The following is a 14526-nucleotide window of genomic DNA, read 5'->3' as shown; positions in this document are numbered from 1 at the left end:
GCCCAGGAAACCGTGGCCGGTTCCTCTTTAATAGCACGTAGCCCAGGGCCTGAGAAAGTTGTGATTGCTCTTGCCCTCTTCAAGACTCAAGTAGTTTACACGTAAAATCTGCCTACCTCACGGGTAAGCTGACTGAATGAGGTGAGGCCTAATGAGGGGGGGGTCTTTCTACATGTTAGCCCCTCTGATCAGGATGCACTATGCCAGAGTCCCTGGGATTGACCCCACAATGGGTTAGAATAAAGCTGCTCTCCTGTCCAAAGTTATTGATTATGAGGCAGAAAATGCAATTAACCTTGAATAAGTTTAGGTCACTCGCCCACACTTGCTTACTGCTTGCTGCCTCAGTCTCTTCCCTGAAGAATAGAGAACCAGAGCCTGGAGCTCCAGGGAGGAGCAAGAGTATGAATGCTCCCAACCTGAGAGTTGCAGAATGATTCTAAGGAGTTCATCCATCATTCTGCACACCATACAGAGAGAGTAAACGGGTTGCCTGTATATGCACTATTATTTTCAAATACTACTAGGTACTATTTTCAAATAGGTACTATTGTGGTTCACAAAATACAAATTGATTTTTTAAATGGATGCTTAGTAAGTTATGTTGACCCAGTAATATCTTTGGCAAGAGAATAACCTCAGAGGCTTAGCTGGATTTGGGTGCTCTGCCGCAGCTCACTTGTCCTAAAGATAAACATCCTCAGGCTTGGAGCCCTGACTTTGTGATAAACAGTAATCACCTGTCAATGCAAGTGCTTGTTTCCCCAGCGTAATCAATGGCACAACATTCAGCACACAACACACGGTTCAGCTTGTGGTGTCAGAGCAACTGTATGCAAAGGGAAGAGAAGACCATACTCACTGGATTTTGCCATCCCACCAAAAGAGAAGACTTGGAGACCACAGAATATTCCAGAAAGCCCCAGATGTAGTACAGGGAGACCACAGAAAGAGGATCCTAGGACACAGCTGGCTGGCATCTGAAAGTACAAGGCCAGGAAGTTTAAAATTCCTATACTTACCCCTGCCAATGGCTTCTCGTAGGGAGGCCACCATGGTGGTTCAGCTGACTGTGACTCCCTGCCCCAAGGCTGCCTGAGGCCACTTCGCCAGCCCCTGGCGTGAGTGCTCCAAGAGAGGGGCAGGTTGCAACCCTCTGTGAAAGGTGCCCCGGCAGTGCTCTGAAGTGATGCTGCTTTGTGTTTCTGCCAGGAATTTAAACTTGATGGAGGGGCGCCTGGGTGGCTCAGATGGTTAAGTGTCTGCCTTCGGCTCAGGTCATGATCCTGGGGTCCCGGGATCGAGTCCCGCATCGGGCTCCCTGCTCCATGGGGAGCCTGCTTCTCCCTCTGCCTCTCCCCCTGCTCATGCTCGCTCTCTCTCTCTCTCTCTGTATCTCTGTCAAATGAATAAATTTTTTAAAAAATCTTTAAAAAAAAATAAACTTGATGGACTTCTGCCATAAGGAGGGACTCTGTTCCTGCCTCTCTCCCCGTTCCCCTCACCTCCCACCCTCCAGCCTCAGAGAAACAGTAAAGGAAGATGCTTCTCTTCATTAGTCTTCATAAGAGCCTTGTAGCTCAAAACCATGCATCTACCACCGGCAAATGGAACCTGAGGGAACTATGACTTCGTGGTGGGGAGCAGGAGTTTCATCAGATGCTAAAAAGTAGCAAGAAAAAAGATCCTGTTCTATTGATATAAGGGGAGTATAATGGGATTTTTTTTTTTTTTTGGTAACTATCTGAAGAGAAAAAGCCATGTTTGTTTTTTCTTCCTGTGAAGTGGGAGAACTCTGAGTTTAGATCTACTGAATATAAAGTTCTCGCCAACTAAGGTCCCTACGAATGTATCCGAGTTGCCCGCTCCTGCAAATGAGTTATTTTTATGGCAGACATGATTCTCATTAAAAGTTCTTGTGATTTCTATCACACGAGGCACATTTTCCCCATGGCTACCCCAGGCTCCTGCTAATAAGGTTGTTGTAGGGACGGAAGTGAACTACGTCAGCCATTAAAACGCACCCTAACTGATCACCATGAAGTAGCCACCTCGATGCAAAGTAAAATTTTCAGAGAAAAATATTCACAATATGCAACTGCTTCTTAATATTCCATTCCAGTTGCTCTGGGAGAGAGAATAGTACAGGACATGCCGCTTGGGATGGAGTGAAACATTTCCTCTGCTCCCAGAAGAACCTTAAAAAAAAGTTTAAGCTCTTCCCACACTCTGGGGTATTGGTAGGGAAAGAGTTAGCAGTCCCTGCCCAAAAAGACAGTTGTTGATGGAGTCTTTCGCAAAACCTGGTTTATAACCCACTGCCCAGAAGTCCCAGCGTGAGTCGTAACAAGAGTAGCTCTTTCTGGTGGGAGATCAAAGGGTGTAAGAATTGGGGCAGCTGCTTGGGATTGTGTTAAGAGGGAGTGTGGGGCCAGCAGAAGAGGAAGGGAGGTGCCCAGTGGTGCTGCCTTCCTTACTTGAGCTGTCTACTCACTCATCCTTCCAATCCTGCAAGGATAAGCTTCTTAAGATATTTGCTGAGAGATTGGATATCCTGCCCTAGTTCTCCTTGGAAAGTACAGGGTGAGCTGGCAGAAGGGGAAGAGGTGAGGTGTAAACCTTTCGTGGAGGTCTGAGAGGTCTGCCCATTCTTGGAGCAGTACCAGGCCCTTGGGCCTTCACACAGGTGAGATACTTCGGATTTTATAAGTCAGCCTTGATTTTGGTTGCAAAATGAGACACAGGCCCCCCAGAGATGATAGTCTCCGCGGAGCTGCAGGGACCACTGGGGATAGGCCTCGAGATTGCTGTGTTGCGGAGCTCCAGATATTCTGACACTTTCCCGCAAGTCATTCTCCTCCCAGCGCATCCCAGATACCAACACAAGTTAAAGGTTTAGAAATGGCCTAATTTCCTAATTTATGAAAACTTTTAGCCAACCCTCTACCTTCTGTTCATTCGGTTGTTCACTTATTCAGTGAATAATTGTTGAGGACGTAGCTGCCATCTGCCAGGCCCCATGCTAAGTTCTGGGGGAGGGCTCCTGCCTTCATGAAAACTACAGCCTAGCAAGGGAGCAGACAGTAAATAAACAAGTAAACAAATCAACAGGGTAATTACAGATTGTTGTAAGTCCCATGAAGGGAATACACAGGATAAATGAGATCATAATTGGGAGGGGCCCCTCTGCAGAGGGGACATTTGAGCTGAGACCTCGAGAGAAGGAGTGGCCATGGGAAGAGCTGGAGGAAGGGCCGTCCAGGCAGAGGGCATACAGGGGCCCAGGGGTGGAAGGCCTTGGAGCATCAGGGAGAGAAGACGTGGCGAGAGCAGTGAGGAGAATGATTCAGGAGGAGTTCACAGGAGGCCTGAGCTAGGGTGTTAGAGCCTTGGAGGCCATGGTCAGAGTTTAGGTTTCATTCTGAGAGCAATGGGGAGCCGCTGACAGTGTTAAGCAAGAGTGGTAATCTAATTAAAGATCACTGTGTGCTCACTGCCACATTGTTTGTAGTAGCAGATAAGAAACGAATTCCACGAATACGGAGTCGGGTACGTACATGTGGGTTCATCCCAGTGGTCTGTAGCAGTTAAAAACCGTGAGGCATGTCTATATGTACTGCCAGAGAAGAATTCGCAAGATACCCTTGGTAGGAGAAAAAAAAAAAACACAAGAAATAGGATACAGCATAAAATATGCTGCCACTATATTTTAAAAAGTGCTATATATGTATATGGGCTCGCCCGTGTATAAAATCCCACATTAAGAATACACAAGGAGCTGGTCATGGGTTGCTTCTGGGGAGGGGAACTGAGGCACAGGGTGACCAGGATGGAAGGGAGACCTACCCTTCATAGTGTATCCTTTTGTACGTTCGAATATATTAGTATGCCTGTGTTACATATTCAGCAAAAAAAGGTCCCATGTCTAAATTGTGGTCACCGTGTTTGCTATGTGGAGAGAGGCTGTTGAGAGATGGTGGTGGCTTGACCATGGGTAATGGGGTTGGAGACAAGAAGGTGGATTCAGGATCTATGTCAGAGGCAGGACCAGCTGGACTCAGTGTATCCCACGCTGACTTGCCCCGCTCCCGCAAGTTCAGGAAAGCTTCATGCATTTGAGATTGCAACTGGGCTTACCCGACTCTCCTGTGACTTCTGTGACATCTTTGGACTGAAGGATTCTTGGGCTCCTTCCAGGTGCAAAAAGCCTTGGAACTTGAGAGACTGTCTAATGCATCACAATATGGAGGACACAGTTACAGACATGTGCCCTTTTCATATCCTCATCCAACTTCTAGACGATTTTTTTTAAGTAACCTCTAGGCCCAATGTGGGGCTTGAACACATGACCCTGAGGTCAAGAGTCTCATGCTCTACCGACTGAGCCGGCCAGGCGCCCCTGAATGGTTTTTAATGACAATCAAAACGAAGTTACACTGAAGAAGCCCTATCGTTTCTCCATGGAGCTTGCTTTCTTTGCAGAGAGATGCCAAGGGCCAGTACCTGTTTGACCTTCTTTGCCACCACCTGAACCTTCTTGAGAAAGACTACTTTGGGATCCGCTTTGTGGACCCAGACAAGCAGCGGGTAAGTCAATATTTGAAGCGCAAATATTCACTGACCTCCTGAGGGCTGGTCAGTAGCCTGAGTCCTTGGACTGCCACTCATAGTCTTGAGTTTAGCCTCAGGGATGAGTGGCCCCCCGGGCCCCGCATTTGGGCGTCACCTCTTCAGATCACGTAGCCACCTTGGCAGAGCTCAGCGAGTGTGGCCCGCCATTCGCAGATGCTGAGATTGGCAGCCTAGAGGGCTGACATGATCTGCCCAAAGCTGCCCGGTTGGCGGCAGGGCAGCGGGGCTGGTGTTACTGTCTTCGAGCACAGGTCACAGGCTGAGCCTCTCCTGCCCGCTCTCTAGTGACTGAGCTGAGCCACACAGTTCCAGCTCGGAAGGGCCCCACCTTCCACCAGTTTGCGCAGGACAGAGATGGAGCCGAACTGACATGGGCCCCTGAGCACCTTGCAAATGCTTCAGTTCTCGTTCTGCTCCACGGACACGGGGCTCATTCCGGACGGAGATGAGAACAGGTCCGTCACCCCCAGGCCCCAGCCTCCCCTGACCTGTCTCCTCCCTGCTGTGGCTCTCCAGATGCCATCCTTCTCTCTTCCCATAGCCTCCGCCTGTACAGCCCCGCTGCCCAGAACATCTCTTCTCCCTTTCCTCCCCTCTCCGCACTCCACGCTTTGCTTCTGGCTGACTCCTTCTCACGTGTAATGTCTCAGCTTGGACTTGCACTTCTTCCAGGGATTCTTCCCCCACCCCCACTGTGAACGAGGGGTCCCTCCTGTGTGCCCCACAGGCCCTGTGCTACCCCTCTTGTAGCACTTTCTATGCCATGCTATGGTTGCCTGTTGGATTACCTGTGTTCCGGGCAAAAATGGAAGTTCCATGAGTGCATGCACTTTCTCTCATTCAGCACTACATCCCACAGAACGAGCACAGGGCCTAGAATGTAGTGGACGTTCAGTAAATATTTGCTGAAGGAGTGATGAGTGGGTGAGTTCATGGTGTATGATGCCAAAAATTTCCCCCTCCACTTGCCCAGCTGCTCCACTAGCAGACATCTGCACTTTCTAGAACTTCTTTTCATCAGCCCTTTCCTTTCTGTGGGGATGTATTCTCTGGTGCCCCCACTGAAGTGGGAAAACATGCAGAAGCATTCGGGCCTGTGTCTCCCTTCCCTATACCCCTGCCCACCCCCCACTCTGGTCTGCTATCCTCCAAAGATATTATCAGCACAAATCCCAGAGGGTCCCCCTTCCATGGGTTCACTGATTTTCTTCACAGCTCCAAACATGGGTTCCATCTCTGTTGTCACTGGGGGCCTCAGAGCCCCTGAAGGCACAGTCCCCTAGCAATGCCCAGGACCACAGGTAATGAATGAATGGATGACTCAGCATGCCAGAGTCAAGTGCTGTTTTGTTCTTTGATGCTCTGAGCCACTGTGTCTCCAGGTCACATTTAGAGTTTTCTGCTGAACACTTTAGCTTATAAAGAAAGAATCCATAGGACTGTATCCCTTTCTTTTGAAAAGCCCTGCTCCCTTCACTGACATATTCTGGTCCTCTTGGCTCAGCAGAATTTTGAGCATCACCACTGTTTAGGAAGTAAGGTCAGCCCCTTGCCCTATGAAGTCTCCACAGTCTTGACGTAAATACTGTCCTTAGCTCTAGAACCTCGAAAGGGCCATGATACCAGGAAGCTACATGTCCTCACATGCTATAGGTGTCCATTCACTATAAAATGATGGACTGTTTTTACCAGGGGGTTTCTTGTTGTTTATTTTTTTGGTCTGAGCTGTTTTCTTCTTAAGAGGGAAGGCAGGTTACCCCAAGTTCTCTTCATCTCCTGAAGAGAGTGGCTTATGAAGAAAAAGAAACAAAACATATCCTCATTATTTTCTAGTTAGGTCAAAATGTGCTTAAGAAGAATAAGAGAGTACATGGAGGGGATAAAGATCAAAAGCAGGAGGAGACAGAGAAATATAAAGAAATGGAGAAACGGGGAAATAAACCTGTATGGAGCGGCTACTGTGTGCTGGGCTCTGCACTGAGCACATAACCCAGGCCTTTCAGCCCATGTATGTTGAGCCCTGAGTTCTATCAGGCATGAAGCTAAGAGCTTCCCACATGTTCTTTAATCCTTATACAAATAAGCCGAGTATCCACAAGTCAAATAGCCATTCTCTGGCTGAGGAAATAAAATGTCAGGTTAAGTAGTGACTTGCCCAAGGCATATGGCACTGCCAATCTCCAGCTCGGAGCTGTCTGATGCCAGGCTCTGTGTGGGTTCTAAGGTTCCAGCTGAATTCATACCTGACAGTTTCTGAAGTTCTGTGACTGTGCTGAGGGGTTAAGGAGAGCAGAGAGGCTTGGAAAAGTGCTTGAGAGTTGTGGGGAAATTGTCACCCTAGATCGGGTGACTCGTGGTAGAGAATGGAGGGGGTAAGCTCCTCGCTCCCTTAGGTTGTGAGGTCCTAAAATAAACCACCTACCCTGGGGCACCAGAACCCAAGCTCACATCCACCCCCTCACTGCCTGCACAGGTGCCCGTGGGGTCTGGGAACGCTCCTGGTCCCTCCTGGGGGACCCACAGGGGGGAGCCTGTTGCTGGCTCAGGTCCAGGGCCTCAGCCTGCTCTCAGACTCTCCTTTCAGACTGGAGGCACCCTTTCCAGCCACCAGAGGCTCCAGATCGTGCCACATTGGCCCAATGACCCAGATACGGGTGGAAACTGTCCTCTCTGAACCTTCTTTTCTCTTCTCCTGACCCTTCCTCCCCAGTCTCCTGTTATCAGTTTGCTAGTGATTGTGGGACCCAGATTTAGCCAGACCGCTGCAAAGGGTAACTCTGGCCATCACTCTCTTTTGGGGATCCTGATTTCTCTTGATTTCTGTACCAGACCCTTAAAATCTCCTGGACAAGCTGTGACGGCTTTCACCTCCCCCGCCCCACCCGGCGCTGTCTCCAACAGCCTTTCACTACAGTGCAGACTGAAGTCCTCTTCAGCCCTGGCAGAGGGGAATAGGCTTTTTGTCATTCAGCTCCACCTGCCTTCTGCTGAGAACGCATCTCACGGTCTTCCCTTGTAGTTTCCATCTTCCATTGTTTATTTATTTTAATCCATCCCTCAGATGCCTGGGGGCATTCTGAGCCCCAGACACTCGCTGTGTTCTCCTAGCTGGACACAATTCCGACGTGCTCCAATCAGACGGGCCTCCTCCACCTTCACAGGCTCAGCCTCGAACCCCACTTGTTCCCGTGCAATTTCATCTCTTGCCTTTGCTTCCCCATGAAGCCAAGCCGCGGTGGGCCGTGTAATGTGAGAAGGACCTCTTAACCACATTGAGTGGCTATAATGAGTTGCCAGCCTCGTGGGAACTCAGATCAGAGGAAGCAAGAGAGCAGAATGTCAGCCCAGATTATCCATGTGGAGCTGACGGAGGAACTGGCTCTTAGTGGGTCCATTAACTGTGTGACCCACAGCCCAGCCCAGAAGGTGAGAGCTAGGAACCACGGGAGGCCAGGATGCTGTCTGCACGACCCTGGCTGCTTTCCTGCCAGAGGGAAGGTTCTGCCAAGATGTTGCTCTAAATGGAAGTAGCCAGAAAAGAGGGAGATGTGGACCCAGCATGGACCCGCTTCCTTCGTTTGGTAGCTGTATCTTGAACACTCTTCAGGGCACCGGCGGCTGACAGTTTTCTGCCTTCACAGAGCTTATGGCTAATGGTTTCAGTCTACTTCCAGATAATCAAATCCCAAGTAACAGCCATTGTAGCTTTCTGCAAACTGTCAAATTTATTGATTAGCATAAAAGCAACAAACATCAATAATGCATTTTATAAAGCATTCATGTAGAACTGGGAAACAGTTATAGAATGATCTCATTGCTTCCTTCCCGCAAACATAAGTACCATGGGGGAAAAAAATGTATTGCTACTATATCCTGCCTCTACGAAAATCCAAGGGAAAAACGATACGATCCTACACATTAGTTGTGGTTAGTTATCTTATGAGCCTGAGACTTTAAACATCCCTGGATGCCAAGGAATCTGAGTATGTATGCCCTAACACAAGGGTTGGCAATATGCTACTCAAACAAAGATGGAGGATGCACCAGCCATCCCTGCCTTCTCACCATTGATGAAATTCCACCTGTTAATACTTTCTAGAGCCACGACCAATAGCCTCTGTCCCCACTGCCCACCCCTGCCAAAAAAAAAAAAATAGCTGGCACATAACACAAACACACACAATCCACTAATGTCAGCGTCTCCCTGCTCAAGACAGGCAGGGCTTTGTCCCCATTACACATACGTGCATTCGCTTGTGCCTACCGGTATGCCAGAAATACGGCTCAGAACCCTGGCACCCTACTTTGGAAGGCAGCATTGCCAGGGAAGCCCAGAAATGGCATCTGAAGCTGGAACTTTTCCCCCTTCACAGCTGGTTCCATGGGGAGCTTACTTCCAAAACTCCTATCACTCTCTGCTCTCCAAGCCTACATATCACAAGCTTTGGGCTGCTTTCACCCTGGGCTACAATCTGTCCAGTTATTTAAATTGGGTAAAACAAGTTAGAGTTGACAGTGCTTTTCATTCGGGTTTTCTTGTTCTGTGTTCTCTGTTTCAGCATTGGTTGGAGTTTACAAAGTCTGTGGTGAAGCAATTGAGATGTAAGTATACTTCATGAAAAGGTGGGGAGCCTCACCCCTGGGGAGGGTGGGATGAAACCTCCCGCGTTTAGTAAGTCTTGGTCATTGCCCACCGTTCCTATATAAGTTTGCCCTATACCTGTGAGGACTTTCTTATGATGCATCCCAGTGGGGAGGGAAGCCCGGTCATCCTCTGGGAAGGGTCTTTCCTGAGACGGGCACATCTCTGTCTCTGCAGCCCAGCCTCCATTCACCATGTGTTTCCGCGTGAAGTTTTACCCCGCAGATCCTGCTGCCCTGAAAGAAGAGATAACCAGGTAAGGCTGAACTTCCCTCAGCCACTGAGACTTGTTGGAGAGGAAAGAGGGACTGGAGCCTCTCCGATCCTCTATTTTGGAAGCTTCTCACTCTTATAAGGAAGGAATCTTCCTAAATATAACCTTACTTCTTCTGTATTTCATTTCCACATGCTTTCTTTGCTCACCCCCTCAATGGAACTGGAACAGAGTGAGCTGCTTTCCTTCGAGAAGTGTGAATACTTCACGTAAACTAGCCATCTATAAGGAGACCTGGAGTCATTACTTAATCAAAAGCATTTTTTTCTTTTACCAAGGCTGTGGCCACCATGGATGTTTTTGGAGAGGGTGGGTTGCTTTTGTTGGGGGAGGGGGATGTTGCTTGAAATAGACTCCAGTGTCCTAACGTCCTCGGGAAATGCCAAAGCAGGACACTGCAAAATAAGCCGGGAAACACTGAAGATTTTAAATCCAAGTGGATAAACTCCAGTGTGCCGACGGATCTGGCCTGTGATGAACGCTTCCTTGTGGGGACCGTGTTCTGTGGCAGGCACACAGCTGCACGGAATGAATCCTATCTCATCTAGCACCACGTGAGGATGAGAAGGAACTTCTGTGCCCACATCATCCTACAAGAGGGTCAAAGAATAGGCGCTTCAAAGCTTCACCAGGGTTTTGTATATATGAGCCAAATTCACTCTGAAAGTCTTGCCTCAGAGACTCAGCAATGCTCTGTACCAGGCATCCTTAATTTTTATATTAGAAATATCTAATTTGGACATGAGCAGAATGTTGGTGTTATCTCTGAGAGGGCGGGGCCCTAGAGCAAGAGATGATGCCAGGGAACCCTAGAGCTGAGGAAGAGAGAGAGCTCTGTTGGCTCTCCGCCTCCCCCAAAAACCCTGGAGACCGCAGAGACCGGGATGAGGCCGTGGCCAGTTATAGAGACTCTGTCCTGTAAGTCTTTGCCATCTACTTCCAGATCCTGAACTGCTTGGGAGAATTCCAAAGAAAGGAAAGAGGAGGGAAGAAGGGAGGAAGAAGGAATATGGACTTACATTCACTTCCTGTTCCGAAGAGCGTGCCACTGGTTTTATGTCAGATAAAAGGAGCTAAAGTTTTTCTGAGAAGGAAAATGAGGAAATGGGGAGAGTAAGAGGGCAGGAAACAGGGCTAAGTAGTGCAAAGGAAGCAAAGAAGTGGGACGGAGAGAAGTGGCTTCTCACGTGGGTCCCAGTGGAGGCTGGGGGGGATCTTGCAGTGCAGTCGGGAGGATGAGGAAGGTTGTTTCTTCGGGATGCTCAGGGAGGTCTACATGCACCAACTTTGAAGCACTGAGGCCAGGGAGGGCATTCATGCTCCTTACCGGGCATGGGAACGGCAGGTTCTGTTCATCCACACGGAAGTGGATGTGGCTCCCACTTTGCTTATCCAAGTACAGGAGCAATCCTGTAGTTTTAGGAGCACGAGCCCGCCCTGCTCAGGACCTTCAGAGCATTTGCCTCACTCTGAACCTGTCCCTCTCCCCCCAACCTGCTTCCCTGCCAAAAGAGGTGGTGATACCAAGGCAGACCCAGAAGGCCACACTCCTGTCCACGTGTCTGGGCAAACTTAACACCTCTTTCTTGAGAACCTGGCACCTTGCCTCCTAACACCACACCTCAGGATCTCCTGGTCTCCACCTCATGCAACCAACAGTGAGGATGACAGGGATGATTCTAACAACTCAGTGAGCGGCCAGTGAGAGCACGGCAGACACATGGCCTTCTGATTTGATTAAAGGGCAAAAATATATGGTTATCTTGGCCCTTTGGAGCTCTTAACAATACAATTTTCTAAATCAGATGTTCCTCCATAATACTAATGGACAGACTATCCTACTCAAAAAGCAGCATAGACCTGGAAACTCAGATCCTATTTCTGTCACTTCTCAGCTTGGGCCTTGGACCCAAGATATTTAACCTGTCTGACCTTCAGATCCCTTATTTATAAAATGAGGAAGAGTAACAGCTCCCGCATGGAATTGTTGGGAGAACTGACCCCTACACTAGGGTCTTGTACTTCGTGATACACTCTGCCCCCTCCCCCCCACCCCCGGCAAGCCTTTCCCTGAGCAGAGGCTGCCAGATGGATTACGTGGTCCATGGACCCCCAAGGGCTCCGCACAGGGCACAGGTACAGTTAGCTGTGGCTTCTCTCCTTTGTTGAGGTTAAAGGCGCTTCTTTTCTGAGACTCCCCACTCCTCCTCGGTCCTTTTCCCCGACCAGCTAGAGTCCTACCACTTAAGCAGCTAGTTTTTGAGGACTCAGAGAAAAAGCCATCCCAGGTGACCAGTCATCCAAGTCCTGGTGGCACAGCATGAGGGCCATGGCCAGGCCTCTCTCCAGGTCAGCAGGCTTCAAAGGCACTGACAAGGGTGTGAGCTTCTCCCCCTTCCGCGCACATCCGTGCTGAGCATCCTCGACTGTTCTCCCCTTGCTCTCCACCTCACCAGCCTGCCTTCCCTAGAATGCATTTTCCAAGCGTTGTTGGGAGTGTGAAGCACAGGGTGCCTGGGCCTGATATGGAGTCTTCGTGCCTCCCCCTCTGAGGCATTCTGTGAAGGCCTTGGAATTAGCCGAGTCTTTCTCCTCATTCACGTCCCTACTGATCTTGAGAGAGTGGGTACCTGCCCCAGCCTCACTCAATACCTGTAATTCATTCCTGGCTTAGAGCCCTCCATGCCACCTTCCTGCCAAACTAATTTAGCTGTCAGTGTGCTTTTTCCTAGCAATACTGGTCCTAAATTTCAATGCTGTCTCAGCTATTCCCATAAAGCCAGGCTGAGAGGAGGGGATGAAATAGGGAGTAAAGAACTGTGCTTCAATTTATCTCTTGGACTCTTCCCAGATGATAAATTTAGTTGCCAAATCCTGATTAATCTCTTTTGTCATTTTTTAAAGTAATAAATAGATTTTCTTGTCTGAGCTAGAGACAAGGCAGAGAAAATGGGGATTAGGCACCAGATTTAGCGTTTAACAGGGACCGCAGGTGTATGAACTCTGTGGCAAGGTTAAATAGTAGAAGCAAACTGAGTGCAAATGGCACCTCCTTCTAAGGAAACAAACTGCCTGACACGTTTGAGTGGGGGCGCTCACAAAAAGTATTAATCGAATGACGGGATATATTCGAGAATGAATGGAGTTTATAGGTCATAAATTCCTTCGATGAACACCACTTGAGCCTACCTTAGGCTAAGATGGCCTGGGAAGCGTTTTCTATAAAAGGCCAGAGAGTAAGTATTTTAGACTTTGTGCACCATATGGTCTCTGTCACAACTACTCAGTTCTGCCTTTGCAGTGCGAATGCAGCCAGAGACGATACCTAAATGAATGAGAATGGCTGCATTCCAATAAAATGTTGTATTTCACTGGAAACTTTGGTGGCAGGTCATAGTTTGCCGACCCCAGACTAACGCATCGAAGAGAACTGGGTTCAAATTCCAGGTTGTCCTTTAACTAGCTGTGAGACAAGGCAAGCAACAGTCTCTCCAATCAGTCATGTCCTCATCCATGAAGCAGGAAGGAAACGCAGTAGCCACCTCCCAGAGTCGTCATGAGGACTGCATGTGAGGGTGCGCATTAACCTGTATAGTGTGGGGGCACCTGGCTGGCTCAGTCAGTGTGGCGTGTGACTCTTGATCTCAGGGTCATGAGTCTGAACCCCACATTGGGCATGGAGCCTAGTTAAAACCAACCAACCAGCAAACAACAGTACAGTGGGTGGCTCACAACATGCATTCAGTAAATCATTATTATTTTGTTTTGTTACTGTTTTGTCATCTGTCTCTCCCCACTGGAATGTAAGCTCCATAAGAGTGGGGATTCTGTTTTGTTTCCTTCCGTATTCCCAGCACTCGTGGCAGTGCTTGGCACATGTAAGTGCTCAGAACTGGATGGATGGATGGATGGATGGATGGATGGATGGATGATGGGTGGGAGGAAGGGTGAGTAAGTGAGCTAGGCACAAGATGTACAGGCTCCCTAGAATATTAAAGGTAAATTTAAAAAAAAAAAAAGCATCTCTGACTGCAAGGAGATGATTATAGGATTATAGAGGAAGCCAGGGACAAAGAATCTGATGAAGGAAAGTCAGGGCCAAAGTGAGAACTCTTTGGAGAAGCTCTTCAGGAGATGCCAGTTCTCTCCAGAGGTCAGAACCTTTAATTCTGGAGCCATCTGTAGATTCATCTCCACCCCCTCTGATCCCAGAAAACACAGTGCCAGAGCCAATACCTTGAAGAGATGTACATGTCACAGAAAGACAGGTTTTCCTTGGCTGTCTTTTTAGGTTTTCACTTACTCTGCCTTTGGATAGTCCCAATTTGCACTTCCATTAATTTAGGACAACACTGGCATTAAAGCAAAAATGGAGATGAGGCCAGGAAGAGATTGGCGAAGTTTACTCAAGAAGTGTCCTAAGGAATAAGCTTGTTGTCTTAATTCTGGTCTGATTTGTTTGGTTCTAATGAGAATTTCTCTTTGATGACAGAGTTCTCTTGACTTCCTTTAGGACCCCCCTCTCTAATAACTAACTGAATTACCAGGGAGGTAGAAAAAGCATCAGGCCCTGAGTCAGGAGGACTTCCTTGATTCTGATCACTGTATCACCTCAGACAAGTCGCTCTACATGTTTGGCCTTCTATTTCCTCACGTATGAGAGAATTAGGCTCTTTAACTCCTATTCTGAGGTTCTGAGATGGGGTAACCCAACTAGCCTGCTCATCAGGAGTTGGCTGGGCTGGGTGGCCCCAGCAGGCTGATCTCTTCCCTTGTAACAAAGTGGCCCAAGTAGCGGTGTCTCAGGCAACAAGATAGTCTTCCTTAGGCCCATGTGTGGCAGGGGAGAATATGCCATGTTCTCTTGAGAAGAGGTCTAGGGATTCTATGAGTCATGTGGGGCATATTCTCATGTCCAACAACAGCGACTCATTAGTTACCACCTTCAATGAACAAAACATGAAGCTTGATGAAAGCC

The 14526-nt window shown here is 48.6% G+C and overlaps 1 protein-coding gene across 4 annotated transcripts in view; it reads left to right on the top strand.

Moving 5' to 3' along the window:
• FRMD5 (FERM domain containing 5) overlaps nt 1-14526 on the top strand; it is a 310444-nt gene that overhangs the window by 260573 nt on the left and 35345 nt on the right. For 3 of the 4 annotated variants that reach the window (XM_021695368.1, XM_021695370.1, XM_021695371.1), the window contains exons 2-4: nt 4483-4587; nt 9192-9234; nt 9452-9530. In XM_021695368.1, the coding sequence (XP_021551043.1) occupies nt 4483-4587; nt 9192-9234; nt 9452-9530 (227 nt within the window). Of the gene's footprint in view, nt 1-4482; nt 4588-9191; nt 9235-9451; nt 9531-14526 lie in introns of those variants that run through there. The other variant, XM_021695372.1, reaches the window with a different exon arrangement.

The sequence above is a fragment of the Neomonachus schauinslandi genome, chromosome 9 (genome assembly GCF_002201575.2).
Source record: "Neomonachus schauinslandi chromosome 9, ASM220157v2, whole genome shotgun sequence".
NCBI classification, from domain to species: Eukaryota; Metazoa; Chordata; class Mammalia; order Carnivora; family Phocidae; genus Neomonachus; species Neomonachus schauinslandi.
This window is presented reverse-complemented; position numbering and strand designations above follow the sequence as displayed.